This window comes from Phragmites australis, chromosome 22 (assembly GCF_958298935.1).
Source record: "Phragmites australis chromosome 22, lpPhrAust1.1, whole genome shotgun sequence".
NCBI classification, from domain to species: Eukaryota; Viridiplantae; Streptophyta; class Magnoliopsida; order Poales; family Poaceae; genus Phragmites; species Phragmites australis.
Window position 1 is genome coordinate 918,892 of NC_084942.1, and position 17,147 is coordinate 936,038.

Consider the following 17,147-nt stretch of genomic DNA (forward strand, 5'->3'; position numbering starts at 1 on the left):
ATCGCCGGCAAGACCATGCCTCAGATTTGCCGTGGAAGCCACTATTCCAGTGAACTAAACCTCTCCGGTGTAGTACCTGAGAATTTTTAGAATTTCATAGGTTCATCGCAGACTCTGCGTGAGGGTAAAAAATTGACTTTTGACACATTGCTCGGATGGACGATCAGAGATCATGGATGCGTAGATCTCGTCGAGACGATTCCATTTTGCTATCTAGCGTTCTGTTTGGGCGCTCGGTGAAGCCGTATCAAACCCACAAAATTTAGACCGTTGGTTTGGAGAAGAAGAAAATAAAAAAGGGATAAGTCGGGCAGGATCGGTCCTCAACCAGATGCCACCAGTTTCTCACCTGACCACCCCCGACCCCCACATTTTCCGCCTGATCGTCCCCAGGTGCCACCAAAACCCTAGACCTTAGCCGTCGGCCCGGCCCGCCACAGCCGCACCGCCGGCCACCCCTTCGAGCCGTGCTCGGCCGCCGCTGCAATGCGCCACCGACCAACCACAGCTGGTGGAGGCTGAGGCTGGGGGTGCGAGAGAGGTGGGGGAGAGGTGGGGGAGAGGCCGAACTAGGGAGCAGGATGGAGGCATGGGAAAAAAAAGAAAAGAAATAGAAAAGAAGAAGAAAGAAGATGGAAGAAGAGGAAGGAGGAGGAGGAAGAAAGGGAAGGAGGAATAAGGGAGAAAGCGGGTTTTTCACGAGTTCATTGGAGTTCGTCGTCGATTTGCGATTCCACTTCAAAGGTGACCTCCTCGTAGTCCTTAGATGCTTGTCGTTTGTGGAGATCAATCGATTCTCGTCATCAAGTTGGTGATTACATGATTCGTTTATCCTGCAACAATTTAATTTGGAGTTGAAGCCTAATCGGTGCCAAATTCGACCATAAACAAAAAAAATGAAGGTCATTAGTCTTTTTAATTTCTTTCTGATGGCGTTGGTCTTGTTCATGTTGGATGGACGATCTATGAGTAGTTGATAAATAATGTTATTGTCCGATGTGCTTTAGCTTGGGTTTTTATTTTGGTTCTTCGGACATTGGCCCAACTAGAGGAGGATCCCGCCCATCGTTGTGCCAGTAAAGTGGTATATGTTTCTCTGTCGTTTTCGATATCGCCTTGTATGCAAGGCTTTCAGGCAGAGGAGTGTGCCTCACTTTTTTTTTCTTTTGTTGTTGTGGCATTTTGGTGTAATGTATGTGCTTGTTCAGGTGTTGCCGCTTTAGGACGCATCTAGTTCTCGCTTTCATCATCAGTGAAGGTAAGTGAATGTAGCGGATGGCTACACTTCAACTTTTTATTTGGTTACCTCCATCTTTTAATTGACGTACTTACTAATAATTTATCAAATGAAATGTGAACATGTTACTTACTTTCCGCCTCTTAAAGGTTTGGTGTTTTCCCTGGATTATGAGGTAAAGGTAATGAGATATGTCTTCTTTCTTGCAGTTATTCATATTCCTCGTACGCACAACATGACATATATACCTATGTTGAAAGTTATGTCTTTCGAGTATGCATAAGCTTGTTACCTTAATATTTACTTTTCCAAAGTTTATTTGAATCTTGAATTAAGAAGTGAATGAAGCGAGATACGTCGCTTAGCAGTTGTTCTTTATTATAGTATGCAGTTCTTGAAGTATTATGCGTATCTTAGAAGTTATGTTATTGGATGTGCATGAAGCATGTCATACATATGTATCTCATGCATTGGAAGTTATGTCACTGTCTTATGATCGCAACCATACCAATACAGCACCGTATATTACGCGAGAAAGGGTACGGTGCATATGCTTATGTTGCCCGTGGAGGGGTGGCATATACATACATATGCATTTATATGAATATCTTTACTTTAATTGCTTTGATGTTGTTCTTATATTGCACGAAAGTCCTTAATACCATTTTGGATGATAATGATATAGTGAATCATAGCTAGCGGATGATATTATGGTGTTATTGTTATTTTGTCGGGCTTAATCATGTTCCCAGATGTTGATAACTATTCAGTTTCTAATTTTATCTTGTTAAAGCAATTCACTTGCTGAGATTTTCGGATCTCACCCTTGCTTTCTTTTCAGGTACAATTTGAGGTGATGGCAAGCATGCGGAATGGGTAGTTGCACGACGTTTGCACGATCACCTCTTTCTTTTGTTTAGACTTGTTGTATTGTTAGTGGGCGACTCTTAGTCTTTTGATGTATATTTGATCTATTATAGTTTGGATGTATGATCGATGCATGTTCCTCTTGCTAGCTCATTACTGCTAGTGTGATGTATATCGTGTGCTAGTGTGATGTATATCTGCCGGTGTTATATATATATCTGTGTGGTCAGTGGTCAGTTATACCTCTAGTTGCATGGGAGGTGTTGCTGAATTTTTCTTTAAGATTCGGTGGTCCTGTAGGTTGTTTTTAGTAGCACTTCAGGTTTGTGGTGGTCCCTGGGGTGTTACATCCGGCCATGCCACGACCACCCCACCACTTGCATCTATGTTGATGTGGCATACCTTTTTACCAAGCCAGCATGGCCACCTCAACCCCGGTCCACCGCAGCCGGTTCACCATAGACCACCCTCTGTTGCCCACCTCAGTCCACAATAGCCATGAACGTAGTCCACAGTACAGTGCCTTATTGGCCACGACCGTTGACCATTGATGGAGACATCGTTGACTATTGACCATTGACTTGGGTCCCACATGTCATCACTATTCTTTTTCTGAAATTCCAAAAATAATTTATAATTCGAGAAATCCATTTTCCAATATTTGTAGAATATTCCAAAGAATACTCCCCTTTTTCATTTTTCTGAATTGACCTTTTGGCCAATCTTCTAGGAAATATTTCTCCTCCGTTCAACACCAATTTTGATGATACTTTCATCTAAATTCAAGATCTACCTTACCCCACTGGTTTCACAAGTTTTGGAGTTTATTTGAATTTTCATGTGAATTTATTTGAATTCAAATCAAATTGGTCGTACTTTACTTATTTGACATTAATTTGTGTACTTTAGACAAAGAAGCATTGGAGGAAGAACTCAATGACTCATATTACAAGGAAGGACATGAAGAAGACTTTGAAGGGGGGCAAATCCTAACTTTCTTGATTATATTTAGCCTATGTTTTATAACCACAACCTAGTAGAGCCTATCTAAAAATGCTATAATTATGCATGCTTTAATTAATTAATTAATTAAAATGATTAATTAGTTATGACCTAGCTTGCTTATGTCATACCTTGTTGCTAATTTACCTGTCTATTTTGAAACCCTAAAAGGTCCCCAACATCAACTATGTTTGAGTGTTTGGATGATTCCCGTGATCACTAGTATGCTTAGGACTTTTTACTCTTCAGATGAATAGTATAGTTGAACACCCTAATCATGCTTTTTTGAGCCGCATGAAATGTGTTGAGTGTTCTTGGTGATGTGAGTGTGTTAAACATGTAGAGTTAATGGAACCAAAAGTCTATTTTGGCGAGAGTAAGATATCCCATATTGGTGGGTTTGCCTTTGTGGTATTCTTTACCTGGAGACACTTGCCTTGTCCGTATAAGGACTGGTTCATTGTGTCGTCATGCTAAGCAACCCTTGTGCAACCACATGTCCCTTTTATGGAAAGAGGCTTGGCCTCATACCCCACTAGCTGAACCCAATATCCATTTAAAAGCAGGAGATGCAACGGGAGCTAGGAGAAGATACGGGCAACCTAAGTATCGTAGTCTGGATGGAGACTCTAAAGTTGTTTGAGCCATGATGATCTTGAGCCCCTGGTTTATTGTCCTATGTGTGGATATTGTAGCGATGTTGGGTGGGTATGGGACTTCGTTATGCCTGCTCTACCATAGCTAAGGTTGGAGGCGAAACATATCTTGTGGGTAAAATGTACAACTTATATAGAGTGTAAACCTATTCAGATAGATGTGTCCACGATTATAGATATGCGCAGGTTTGGCTGCACAATGATTGGCCCAATTGTGTGTGTACCTCCTTGACGAGTGTGTGTGAGCTGTGCACCCATGTTTTGGAAAGTTCAGCTAAGCACCATGGGCTAGAGAGGACCCTATGTCTGCCAGCTAATAAACTTGGGAGCTAACGAGATGTATGTATCTTCCCCAAGGCTAACAACCATAATTTGACTTAAATCTTGTTTTACCAAATGCTTTCAACCTTGTTATGCAAAACTAGCCCTCGCAAAAAAAAAAAAAACAGACTTTTCCCCAAACCTAAACCCTATGGTGTTTTCCTTGGTTATACCCCTTATGCATCTATCAACTTCTCGATGTAGTGTTAGGACTTGCTGAGTACCTTAAGTACTTACTCATGCTTGTTGATTTAAATGAAGAGCTAGAGTACAACTTCAACAATGATGGTGATGAATAATAAGAGAAGACTAGGGCTAGGTCCACACCCAAGGTATATGTATGCATTAGGCTACTGTTATTTCCACTGTCATGTCTCATTTCGATAAGGCCGTCGGCCATGGTGTTTATTGGACTATGTTTTGCAAGTTCTATGAAAACTCTATTTGTGGTATTGTGATAAATTGATGAATGGTTTTGATGTCAATCTATTATTGGAAATATCCATATCAACTACTAATAGAGAAACTGATACAAGCTGCACAATAGAACTCTAAATGAGGGTCCGACGAAATGGAACCTATATAACCATCCAATGGTGAGCACACAGCCTCTCGCATCTACTCTTCATTGTACTGCATTCAGGTTCTTTTCATATTTACATATCGAGTTTGATGCAAGTAATGGAAGATATATACTCCCTAGATATATACTGGTATATACCGCTAAACTATATTACTCCATATAGGAGTGCTACGCAAGTAGATATATAAATGGGTACATACATCCTCTAGATAGCTAATTTCAGATGGTTTGTTGCAACATTATATTAATCCTCCAAGTATGTCAGTTAATTAGCAGTGGCTAGTTTCAATATATTGGTCTGGCATGATATGCGCACATGTACAAACAAAGAGGACATGCGACAATTAATCTTGTGGCGGCTGCAGGTCAGACCCCCAACTAGCTACTTTTTAATCACCCATATAATAAGCATTGTTAATTAATTAATTACTATTATTTGCTTGCCAACTATCTGTGTTATATAATCAAGAAGAAGATAATCGCAGCAGCGAAACAAGCTGCAAGGACTGATGATTTAAAGCGCGCTATCTTTCATATATTCACATGCCATTGATTCTTCTCCACAACTTTCCACAATGGCCGAGATACACAAGTAATTAGATAGGCCAACATTTGTTGGGACGTGAGCGTGATTAAAGGGTTCTGTTACTAGTTTCGAAGGAAATACCATACAAATTAGGAAGCACTACTTATATATTGCCGATCAGATCTAATTTATACTCCTTAATTCTTGGTGAAGTAGAAGGTACTGTGAAGATTATCATATTTGATGGTTGTACAATATACCTTTTTTTTGTCATTCATAACTTCTTGGTACAAACACACAAAATTGACATACTATACATTTTGGCTAAATGGTATTTTCGCCCCTAGACAAAGCTTCTGGTGAGATATACCTTATTATCTCTCTTCATAACGTATCAAATTATCAATTGCTCACTAGCCTGTTCGTCGATATCTTAATTATCAGGCTCCGGATCTTAGGAGTGCGTCCAACTCCCAACTGTCCAAATCCAAGAGTGAAAACGCAGTCATGTCGAATGGCTCAGACATGTTGTTCTTTGTGATCAAGTCTGCAGATGTGTCTAGCAGCTTATTACCATCTAGGTATGTCTGATGGTCATAGGGATCTGAACAATTGGCCGATATGCTGGATTGGCTGTCGCAGCATACAAGATCGCTGCTCCTCCGGGTGTTTGTTTCAGAGTCATTGGGGCCTGAATCAACGCCATTTTTGTCCTTGCAAGTATGCTGGCCGTGGTAGACGACCGTGTACATGACGGAATGATCAGCACCAATGCTGTCATCTTGTTGCTGGACCGTCTTTGTTGCTTTGCAGTCTTGTTCCTTTCTGTAGGTGCATCTGTAGTAGCTCCTGCACGATTCAATTAATGATAGTACAATTTAATAGAAATTTGCATCATTTAACTTCTCTTAAAGACTGATACAGGACACATATATACACCATTGGAATGACACATAGTTGTGTGCATACAAATTGTTACAGAAAAAACGAGAACACCTAAGAGGAACTAGGCATCTTTTAATTTTAAATGAATTGCACAAAACTACATGTAGTATACCATTTATAACATAAAACTATAAGTATTGTATATAGTAACACAAAACTACATCTTTTAATAGTTATAATTTTGTGTTACAATCAAACTAACGGGGACACATCAATAGTTGTAGTTTTGTGTTACAAATGGCATAATATATATAGTTTTATCTTATAAATGATATAATACTTGTAGCTTGGTGATACTAGACACAATAATTGTAATTTTATGTTACAAATGGCACAGTATATATAGTTTTGTGCAATTCACTCTTTAATTTTCATCAAGAAGGAGAAATTTGCCTTGGGTGTTTTGTTTTATTGATGTTCTTCTGCCCATATTTCCTCCATTGGTGGCCATCGTAGTGCGGAACGGGCGTTTTAAGTGACACTGAGTCAGAAAATCTCCTGTTAAAAATCGTTTGCAGAGAAACGAGTCAATAAAAAGCTTAATCGCATACAGAAATATGGAAACATTATGAAGAGAAGCAGTAGTTTCACTCAAATGAATTTACCAGGCTTTTGGATACCTTCTCTTGTGCTGATGATGGGGTTTAGCATCCTCCTCCTTGCTGGTGCAGTCATCAGAATTCCTCCTTACTCTCTTCTTGTCATCAACCAGCACATCATCAGCTCGAGCTTCTAACTGATGAAGCTGCAGCTCGGCTATGGCCTTGCTGGAGCAATCCAATATGCCCTGGAGCATCTGGGCGACAAGCTCAGAGCGTTCGTCCGCCTGCAGCGCAGGAAGGACGATGGCTCGCAGCTGCGTCACCAGAGACTGCTCCCTGGCGATCTCCTTTATCGCCGACTGGTGGTTGCAGACGAGAGAGGGGTGATCAGAAGGTGAAGATTGAGGAAGATATCCGTTGTTGTGGTGGTGGTCATGCTTCATCTCTTCTCCTTGCATCCCTAATTATCTAGCTAGCTCTGCTAATTTCTAGCTAGATCTTGTATCTGAAGACTGAAGTTCTGAACAAATTATGGAAGCTGGTTTGCTTAACTGCAACTTCTCAATTCCTAGCAGTTGCTGGATGGATCGAGAAGGAAGCTAATTGTCTGGCTATGGCGATAAGGTTACTCCTAATCTGTTGTACTTATATATGGAGTGGCACCACGTTATGCAACATAATTAACGATCAACTTGAGGAATAATATATATAATTAGCTGTGCCTGCATGCGTAGGAGATCGGGCACACGGAGATTGATAGGGAGGACTCTTGATTTGGCAGCTACCTCTAATAAGTTGGTTGTATCTGGTAGTGTGTTACTGATAGTACGAGATGAGTAGTGAATAGTGATTATATATGAAGAGATTAGATGCTGCGGTCAGCGTCAGCTAAATTAACCTGGCACAAGGATTGGTTAGTCTCATCTTAGCCAAATGTCGCTTGTGTTCACCAGATGCTCCCGTCTCCAAATAAACAAGTCTCGTGAGTAAGCAGTCAAGTTCAGTTCTCACCAGACCTTTTTTTCCTCCACCTTTTACAGTTCACTTCAAGTCCCATTCCAACATCCGATACGCGCGCGCACACAAAATTACAGAAAAAAGGTATGCCATTTCAAATTTGAAATGTTATTTAAAATTTTGAATTTCCAAACCACCAATTTTTGTCCTAAAAGGCAGGGTTGAAAGGTAAGAGGAAGGAACTGGAACGTATTGATGAGAAAAACCCAAGTTGAGAAATAGAATCATGTGATATGGGTTTTTTTTACGACGTTTTTCTACAACGCGGTCTTCGTTAGAGACCTGAGGGAGCGAGACGGGGGCTCGAACCCCTATTGGCTTGGCTCCATCTGAGAAGTTACCACCGAGCTTCGTAATCGTCCTTGTGAGGGATCGGATAGTATTCTTTGCGACAATAGTCCGGAATGTAGGTTGTGAGGCCTCGTGAATTTAGGCCTTTGGGACTATGGTGCAGGAAATTGGTTAGCCATAATGAATCCGTTGGCGCATACAAGAGTTTCTCGACATACTGCAGATCCAAGTGCTACATATATTATATTGGGAGGTGCAACTGGTTGAATTAGAACATGCTTGTCTAATCAATCTGCAGCTTAGAAATAATTATTCCTCACATCAAGTTTTTCCCATCATAACTGACGGAAGCAAGATCATGTCATCATAAGTTCGTCACCTGAAAGCATGTTGCGTAAACTCAAAAGTCTCACGTGAATATATTATATGATGTTAGTTTTCCAAGTGCATTAATTCTTAATTGGAGTGAAGAATTAATTTCAGAATAATTAAAGAACAAAATGTGGACTTTGATCTATATTTGGGAGCGTAGTGATACTAACATATTTGTTTCTTCGTGCCGACAAACTTCATTAGGTAGTTTTTGACATGACTTTCCACAAACCAGATCAAAGACTGGACATCAGAACACTAACTCTATCATACAACAATTAAACTTCCCTTCTAGAATTAATGAACACTAAAATTATAGTACAATTAATAATTGTCGTTTGAACTATTATCAAAACCAGTTGATTGGCAGATCCAGTCTTGCCGACTTGGGGAGCTCTCTGTTCTTGAGTTTTACTCGGTGGGAGAGTGTGGACGTGCAAGATGGAGTGAGCACAACCATCGTCGCCGTCCGACGCAACCCCAAGTCGCCGACGTTCGGATCCACGGCTCCGATGCAACTCTGAGCCGCCGCCGCCACTCCGGATCAGCCTCCCGACACCATCTCGTGCCGCCTGCTCGCGGTCATCGGTTGGGCCCGGCCGATGTAGCTCACGGCGATGTGCCTCGTCGTCCTGCTCCTCTGCTGTGTCACCCTGCATGTCACTGTTGGAGGTGTAGCATCCTTAAATTTAGTATTTAGATTATAGTAAATTCACTCATTTTTTAAAAAAAAATCTAATTATTTAAACCAATATAAAATCAAGTAAGTATATATTTGAATATATACCTACTATGTATATATTCAAATATATTATTATTGCTAAGTTTTCAAAAGTGCACCAAATTAATTTCTAAATTAATCCCTGCAATAAGATGATCATATGCATCTTTGGTTTATTTATTTTTATGGTTCTTTGAGTGGAGATTTGAATTTGAATGCCCCTCAAATTCAAATCTAATCCTTAGATTCAATTCAGCTGAAATCTAAATCAATTCAAATCCTTTGAGTTCAAACCTCTCCCAAAAATCAGGGCTTCAAGTTCAAATCCAAATCTAAATTCAAATAATTCTATTTGAACTAATATCAAACCCTTTTCAACATAGCAAATCCTTTTTCTTTTTCTCGGGCCGCACTCTTCTTCTTTCTCCTCTGTGCTCGCCTAGCAAGCCGGCTCGGCATCCCCCCTCTCTCTCCACTCCTCTGCTCACATGGGCCACTGCCACTCCACGCGACCCAATCAGCGCGACACGCGTGCAAGAGAGCCAGTGCTCCACGCCGCCCCGCTCTCCCTCCCACTGACACGCGAGACCCACTGACCAGAGCCTTCCCCCTCCTCCAGCTCACCCCCTCTCTGTTCCTAGTCAAGCCACCGTTGTCGCTGCTTTTCCTCGCCATCAAAGCATGTGACTTTTATGCCCCTCCCTCTCCAGCCATCTCTCCACTCTCTCTGCTCTTAGCGTGCACGGCCCAAGACGAAGGGCCAATGCCTGTGACTTTGGCGTCTACCACACACGGATGACTGGTGGTCGCGCTACCACGTGCCACGGATTTCCTGGTAGGCACTGTCACACTGTTCAACCGAGACGCGGAGCCGCACCATCTCACTGCCGTCACCTCCTGCTCCCTCTCCCTCTATAAAATGGGCACTCCAGCCCATTTTCCCCCTTCTCCCCCATCTCCATCCCTCACCACCGCCACCCAAATCCACCACCACCACTGCAACGCCATCGCCACCTCTCCCCCATGGGCAACTGAAAAGGACGAGGAGCTCTTCATCCACCTTGTGTTGCCCTTCTTCGTCCTGACGCTGGGAGGGAGCACGGGGACATGTAGCCAAGCCTGCCGCCACCGCCACCTAAAGCTTCACGGTGATGACCACCCTTCCATCCCCATAGACTCCAATGAGCCTTCCCATCCCTCTCCTTCCCCTACCTAGTAGCGTGCTTGGGATGGTGGAACCTGTCATTAAGAATTTGCCTTTGGCTGGTGTCGGTGACATGGGAACCAGGGGTCCCCGAATTCTGAGACCAGGACAGCAGAGTGTCACGTGGCGCCTTCCCTAGGAGACTATCTCCCCGAGGTCCGAGAAGATAAAGTTTCGGGAGAGAGTGCTCGAGGCCATGAACAGTGGTCCCCGAGTACCCGAGAAGTACAAGTTCTGGGAAAGGGCGCTCGGGGCCATAAACAGTGGTCCCCGAGTACCCGAGTTCCCCGATGACCCGAGCAGATACAGTTCCAGGAGAGGGTGCTCGGGGCCATGAATAGTGGTCCCCGAGTTCCCTGAGGACTGAGAAAAGGCATACTCGGGAGAGAGTGCTTGGGGCTATGAACAGTAGTCCCAGAGCACCAAGAGTTCCCCGAGGACTTGAGAAGCTCCTTGCCGGTGGACCCCACAAGGGCCCAGCGGTGAGGTGTCAATTGGTGAGAGGCCCGATGCTGCATTTAAGAGGGAGCATGGCCTGTTTCTTCCAACCACTTCCCCACGCCTGCTGTCAGTCCCTGCCACTGCCTGGCATGGAGGCATGGGGACATTTAATGCGGCGGGTCCCATCGCGAGTCATTCGGAGCGCCTCGGGATATCGACGCAGGGCTCGAGGCATATCGCCTGTCGCTCTGCTGTGTCAGGCTTGCTCTGACCAGGCGGGCACGCGGGGTTGCTCGGTGGCTACCCGGTGGGCCCTCCCTGCTGCACCCGCAAAAAAGCGAGATGATGACGACAGGACCGGACGGGGGCGCGTTTTCAACCCCCCCCCCCCCCACCGGTAACGTCAAGCTGCAGCCCATGATGGTTGCTTTCCATTTATGGCGCCTTGGAACTCACGCCCTGCTTTCTGAGCACGCTAGGCCGCCCCGACGGGGTATAAGAAGGGGCGGGCTCCCCGAAGAAGGAGAGGTCAAACAGGTTCTCCAACACAGAAGTTCAAGAAGCTCAACAGACGAAGAATAAGACACACGAAGCTCTAGACTTAGAAAGAAACCCTTGTAACACAAGAGATCCTCAGAGAGGCATTCCCAGAGCGTTTATAGCATACACACAGGAGTAGGGTATTATGCTCCGCGCGGTCCGAATCTGTCTAAAATCCCCTGAGCATTTTTTTCCTCTAGCATCCAATCATCCATCCCACCTGCATCCCATTTACTCTCATTTAATTCACATACGAGGTAGATTCAGAATCATCCCTCCGACCGAATCTCAAAGGGGGTCCCTCCGGATCCCCGCTTGTGGAGTTCAACCTCCGACAGCTGGTGGCCCGCGAGCACCATGGCGGTGAGTTGCTTGCTGCCGGCACCCAATCCCTCACTGTTGAGTTAGACTTCGTGATGTGTTAGTGCGCGTGAGCGTAGCAGTAGGCTTGCAGGTACTCAGAGTGCGCAAATCGCAAGGAGGTGCTGCCCTTTCTTTTCCGCTGTCGTCCCCATCTCTGGTCGCCATCTAGGCATGCTCCGGTCGCTGGCTGCCATCAATTAACACCAAAACGGGTTCACCCTAGTCCATAGATGCCCAGCCCATAGGTCTTGTTCGAAACCGACGGCAAAAACTCAATTTCGGCTAGTGTCGGAGGGTGAACTCCTAAAGCAGGGATCCGGAGGGACCCCCTTTGAGATTCGGCCGGGGGATGATTCTGAATCTGTTTGCGGGTGAAATAAATGGACGTAAATGCAATGGCAGGTGGAATGGAATGATCGGATGCAGAATGCAGTAAATGCTCTGGAGGTTTTTAGACAGGTTTGGGCCGCACTGAGTATAATACCCTACTCCTGTGTGGATGCTATAAATGCACTGAGAATGTCTCTCAGAGATGTTGCTGATTACAAGAATGTTTGTCTATCCTAAAGCTTCGGGCTCTTTGTTCTTCGGTGGTCTCAGCTTCTGTGCTTATATGGGAATGTTCTTCCTTGGCTCTGAGTGTTCAAATCCAGTGTCTTGGATGCGTCTAGATCTGAGAGAGTCTTTCCGTGTCCTCCGGCTCTTCTTAAATACTTGCCGGCGGTAGCGTACCCCGAAAGGGAGGGCACGAGTTTCAAGGCATCATAAATGGAAAAGCAACCATCATGGACTGCTGCGCAAAGTGACGGGGGAGTTGAAAATGCGCCCCCCCCCCCGGCCCGGTCTTGGTCGTCATGATGGCGTTTTGCAACGGTCGTCGTGAAGAGGGTCCACCGAGCAGCCACCGAACAGCCCGGCGTGCCTGCCCGGTCTTGTACGCCTGACACAGTAGGGCGGCAGACGGGGCGCCTTGTGCCTCGCAATGTTATCCCGATGTTACCAGAAAGTGGAGAGACTGACACCGAGCGTGGCAGGAGCAGTTGAAAGTGACAGGCCACGCGCCCTCTTAAATGCGGCATCGAGCCTTTCACTAGCTGACACCTTACCGCTGGACCTCTGTGGGGGCTACCGGCGAAGGACTTCTGAGGTCCCCCGGGGAACCGAGTGCTCAAGGGCCGCTATTCACAGCCCCAAGCACTCTCTCCCGGATATGCCATTTCTTGGTCCTCGGGGAACCGAGTGCTCGGGGGCCACTGCTCGTGACCCCGAGCACTCTCTCCCGAAAACTGGCTGATCGAGTCCTCAGGGGACCGAGTGCTCGGGGGCCACATCTCGCGACCCCGAGCACTCTCTCCCGGAACTTAGCTTCCTTTGGATCTTCGGGGTACTCGGGTGCTCGGGGGCCACTGCCCGCAGCCCCGAGCACTCTCTTTCTGGCACTTGGTCTTCTCGGATCATCGGGGAACCCGGGTGCCCGGGAACCACTGTTCATGGCCCTGAGCACCCTCTCCCGAGACTTAGTCTTCTCACGCTTCGGGGAGATCATCCCCGCGGGAGGTCACCACGTGGCAGCCTGCTGATCTGGCCTCGGGACTCGGGGACCCCTGGTTCCCGTGATTCCTCACCGCCGGCTTCTCCTCTATGTTGTGCCATCTAGTGAGACGCGTGCGCACCACGCGAGCCTTTGGCCACAGAAACACGACCGACCGAGCATGCCACGTCTTGGGCCGCTAGCGGGCCAGCTTGTTGGCCCAACTTGGAGGCACGAGGCCGTTTTTCCTAGTGGGTCAACTCGGTACACTCCGACCCAAGCCCTGCCCAAGACTAGACCTGGCCCAGATCCAATCCAACCCTGGCCTAATAATATTCAATGGGACCCAAGAGTTACTATTTAGTGGGATCCATCTATAAATAGTACCTTTTTGGAATTTCTTGATTTAAGTTTAGATTAAATCTTCTAGGAGTCGTAAGTGTGTATATATATTCCAACCCAAGAGTTACAATTCATATATATATATATATATATATATATATATATATATATATATATATATATATATATATATATATATATATATATATATATATATATATATATATAATGTGTCTAGACTCAACTCTAGTTACTGTTGTGACATCCCAGTTACAATCTAAAAAATAGTAGAGTTACAATTCCCAAGATAGGGAGTTACAACCGAACATAAATAAAAAAATTTGAGTTACAATTGTGTTATAGATGAACGTAACTCCTAATGAATTCCTTGTCTAATGATGTAGTATAACATAAGAAATACGATTGTAATCATAGTATAATATATATATATATATATATATATTTATATTGTAACTGATTGTAACTCATTAGTTTCTCGTGTTGAAATTATGTACTTCGGAACGTGCAGTTGTAACTGATCTACTAGCGGATTGTAACTGATAGTTTTTCGAGTTGTAACTGTAAATATGCGCAGTGGTAAACTATAGACTTATCGTATGTGTATGTATGTATATATATATATATATGTGTGTGTATATAGGAAGCATATTTAGTACTCCCAGGAGTATGTACTCCCACATACATATCTCATTATATGGAGAGTATCTCGTGTGATAAATGGTATGTATATGGAGTATGTGAGTATATAAGATCATCCAAGTGGTATGTATAGTTTTTTAGTGGTTTGCACATATTTTTTTGAGTGTATTATATTTTATATATAAATACAAATGTATTATCAAAATTTAATAAAACTGATGGACTTTTTTTTCTATTTTTAATATAGTTCACATTGGAGTACCTTAGACTGCGTATATAAGTATACTTATAGTGACAAAAGAGTATATCAATTTATTTATATGATATATTATAGTAGGGGTATGTACTCAATAATACAGACTAATTTTCATATTATAGTGCCTCCACACGCCGACGCCCCCAGTCCGACTACGCAAGAGCGACCAACCACGTCTAAGCGCGGAATAAATGGGAAGAACTCTCCCGCAACTTGGAAAAAAAAAAAACACCCCCCACAGGTCCGACCCCGAACGAGGTACCAAGCACGTCCACGCGCGGGAGGAACCGGAAGAAGGATCTGGCAACCCAAAAAAAAATAGCATCTCGTGAGGAAATCAAGAATATTGGGCGCCTGCGCGCATGATAAACCGGAAGAAGGATCTCGCAACAGAAGAAAAAAAAAGTCTTTCGGGAGGAAAACAGGAAAGATGACTGTCATCTAGAGTGTAGAGATCACTGTCATATATAGACTAGTGTCATGACTGATGAGAGAGAGTAGCATGCATCAGCTTGGTTGCAAGAGGTAGCTAGCTAGCTGTTGTAAGCTGCAGACGGTAAGCGAGTGATGTCACGGGGGTGATGCCATGGACAAAATCATGCCATGGAATTAAAGTTGACGGGACGCGAGCCTTGGATTCCATTTTGTATTATCATGCGTGCTAACAAGCGGCGGTAGGGGTCATTAGTTAATGCCGACGACGACGACGAGGAGGAGGAGATCGAGACATTGAGTAGCAGCTGGCAGTGCACTGAGGTATGAGCTGGTAGAGGCAGCAGTACAGTACTCCATACTGAGAACGTACTCGATTGATCGTCATCATCTAGCGAGATGGAGTAGGTAGCTACCTAGATAGAGAAACCAGCTGAGAAATGGTTGCTAGGCTCATTAACGAGCTGTAGGTATTGGTCAATCGTCCAACCATCCGCGGCGATGTGCACCGGCGACCGGATTGGTCCGGTGAAGTCCTCAATCTCCTGGAGCAACGACGACGCAGCCGGTGTCGGGGCCCAGCTGTCATGGACGGCGAACAGCCCGCAGTAGTCATCGACGCGCTCGCTAGCACTGCTGCTCCACGTCATGTCCGAGATGGCCGGAGATTCAGTCCCGGTAGCGGCAGTGGTGGTAGTAGGACTCGAGCCAACCGCAGGAGCGTCGACCGCGTGATCACGACGAGCCGCCGGCAGGAATATTGCTGCCGCTGCAAGACTCTCGTCGTCATCTTCAGGTCTCTGCTTGGTGGTGGTAGCACTAGCAGGGACGGCGGTTGTCTCGAGGATGACCGGCGCCTCCAGGGAATCGTTGGCCCTGCAGGCGTGCTCCGCCGTGTACACCACAGTGTACTTTGGGACTCCATTACCGTCGTCGTCGTCGTCGCGCTGCACCGTCCGTTTGGCGGGGCAGCCTTGCTCTGCGCTCCGTTTGCACTTGTAGTAGCTCCTGCACGCACGCATATATAAGCATGTGTGATTTAAATAACCCATACCAGTTCAAAATATCTATCTATCTTGGAATTGAAAAACATTGGCAGCTTCACTAATAATTTTGCAAGCTTAATTGTCTCGATCATCGACCATTCGTCTTTACATGGATCGATGCGACAGAAAGTGCCCAACGTGTATCACGACCGACAGAAGAGATCGTATCCTACCTAGATCGAGAGGATACGACGACGGAAATGGCATCTTACAGGGCAGCTCCTCTTTCTTCTTTCTACATCTCTTTTTTCTTCCTACCGATCTATTATATGGGGTATGAGAATTGGATATGATTTACCTGGGATACACGGTACCCTCGATTTGCTTCTGGCCGTACTTCCTCCATTGGTACCCGTCGAAATCGGGCACTGATGTTACAAGTGATGTACTGCTGCTTGTTTCTTTCTTCTTCCTGCTGTTTATTTATATTAAGCGAGATCCATTAGTCACATGCCAATTTTATTGATTAAATTAACCAAGGTCGTCATCACAATTAACCTACATATATATATATTATATACCTTAATTAGTCCATCAAAATTGAAGCTAGAAATTTTGGTACCTTCTTTTTCTGCAATGAGGCGGGCATCCTTGGCCTTGTCGTCCGGGGCTCTCTTGGTACCCCGCCGGCGCCGCGGCCCGCCAACGCTGCCGGCCACGAGCGTCATCGCCGGCTGCCGCGCTACCTGACTGGAGTTGGTCTGAGCTAGCTAGTATACGGCGGCCATATATATCGGCTCCGGCTGCTTCTGAAGATGTCAGGCTTTTCTTTAATTTGTTGGTGGTCATGCATTTCATGGCTCTAGTGCGATGCGATGCGATGCCAGATTGCAGCTCGCTTGTTGTTTATAAAGACCAGCTGCCTCAACCTTTTCATGGTATGTAAACCTCCAAAGTACTGTTGCGTGTGGGTCCGGGGATCTTTTGCAATTGCAGGAATAATATAGTGGTGGTAGTGTGGTACACACGCAAGCAAGCTTGTGTACGTGTTGCACGTGGACCTATAAAAATATATAGAAAGCATATTTGATAATTTTAAAAATATGTACTCTCATATACATATCTTATAATATAAGGATTATCTTATATGATAAATAGTATGTACATGAAGTATGTGAGTATATAAGATCATTCAAGTGGTATGTATATTTTTTTACATATTTTTTTTATATTAGTTTTTATTTATGAATATGAAGGTATTATCAAAATCTATTAAAATTGATGGATTTTTTTATTTTTTTCATATAATTAA

The 17,147-nt window shown here is 44.6% G+C and overlaps 2 protein-coding genes across 3 annotated transcripts; both read right to left on the reverse strand.

The window, feature by feature from the left end:
• Positions 1–5,538: 5,538 nt before the first annotated feature.
• LOC133905537 (WRKY DNA-binding transcription factor 70-like) lies at positions 5,539–7,413 on the reverse strand. Its single transcript, XM_062347352.1, has 3 exons — positions 6,758–7,413; positions 6,531–6,635; positions 5,539–6,041 (listed from the first exon to the last, which is right to left on the reverse strand). The coding sequence occupies exons 1-3, from the start codon at positions 7,135–7,137 to the stop codon at positions 5,633–5,635; spliced, it is 894 nt and encodes a 297-aa protein (XP_062203336.1). The 5' UTR covers positions 7,138–7,413; the 3' UTR covers positions 5,539–5,632.
• Positions 7,414–14,487: 7,074 nt separating this feature from the next.
• LOC133905536 (transcription factor WRKY45-2-like) lies at positions 14,488–16,736 on the reverse strand. 2 transcript variants are annotated; one of them, XM_062347351.1, is made up of 3 exons: positions 16,458–16,736; positions 16,194–16,307; positions 14,488–15,857 (listed from the first exon to the last, which is right to left on the reverse strand). In XM_062347351.1, exons 1-3 carry the CDS (start codon positions 16,691–16,693, stop codon positions 15,266–15,268), a joined length of 942 nt encoding a protein of 313 aa, XP_062203335.1. In that variant the 5' UTR covers positions 16,694–16,736; the 3' UTR covers positions 14,488–15,265. The 2 variants fall into 2 exon arrangements, with proteins under 2 accessions (XP_062203335.1, XP_062203334.1); XM_062347350.1 differs by having other exon boundaries at positions 14,493–15,857; positions 16,194–16,310; positions 16,458–16,732.
• Positions 16,737–17,147: the final 411 nt, after the last annotated feature.

What these genes read in the sequence shown, in the direction of transcription:
- LOC133905537 (XM_062347352.1), bottom strand. Translation starts at nt 7,137, where the DNA reads ATGCAAGGAGAAGAGATGAAGCATGACCACCACCACAACAACGGATAT. An exon ending in CATCATCAGCACAAGAGAAG is followed by an intron (nt 6,636 to 6,757) that starts GTATCCAAAAGC and finishes GATTTTTAACAG; the next exon opens with GAGATTTTCTGACTCAGTGT. An exon ending in AATAAAACAAAACACCCAAG is followed by an intron (nt 6,042 to 6,530) that starts GCAAATTTCTCC and finishes TGAATCGTGCAG; the next exon opens with GAGCTACTACAGATGCACCT.
- LOC133905536 (XM_062347350.1), bottom strand. Translation starts at nt 16,693, where the DNA reads ATGAAATGCATGACCACCAACAAATTAAAGAAAAGCCTGACATCTTCA. An exon ending in CCTCATTGCAGAAAAAGAAG is followed by an intron (nt 16,311 to 16,457) that starts GTACCAAAATTT and finishes ATAAATAAACAG; the next exon opens with CAGGAAGAAGAAAGAAACAA. An exon ending in GAGGGTACCGTGTATCCCAG is followed by an intron (nt 15,858 to 16,193) that starts GTAAATCATATC and finishes GCGTGCGTGCAG; the next exon opens with GAGCTACTACAAGTGCAAAC.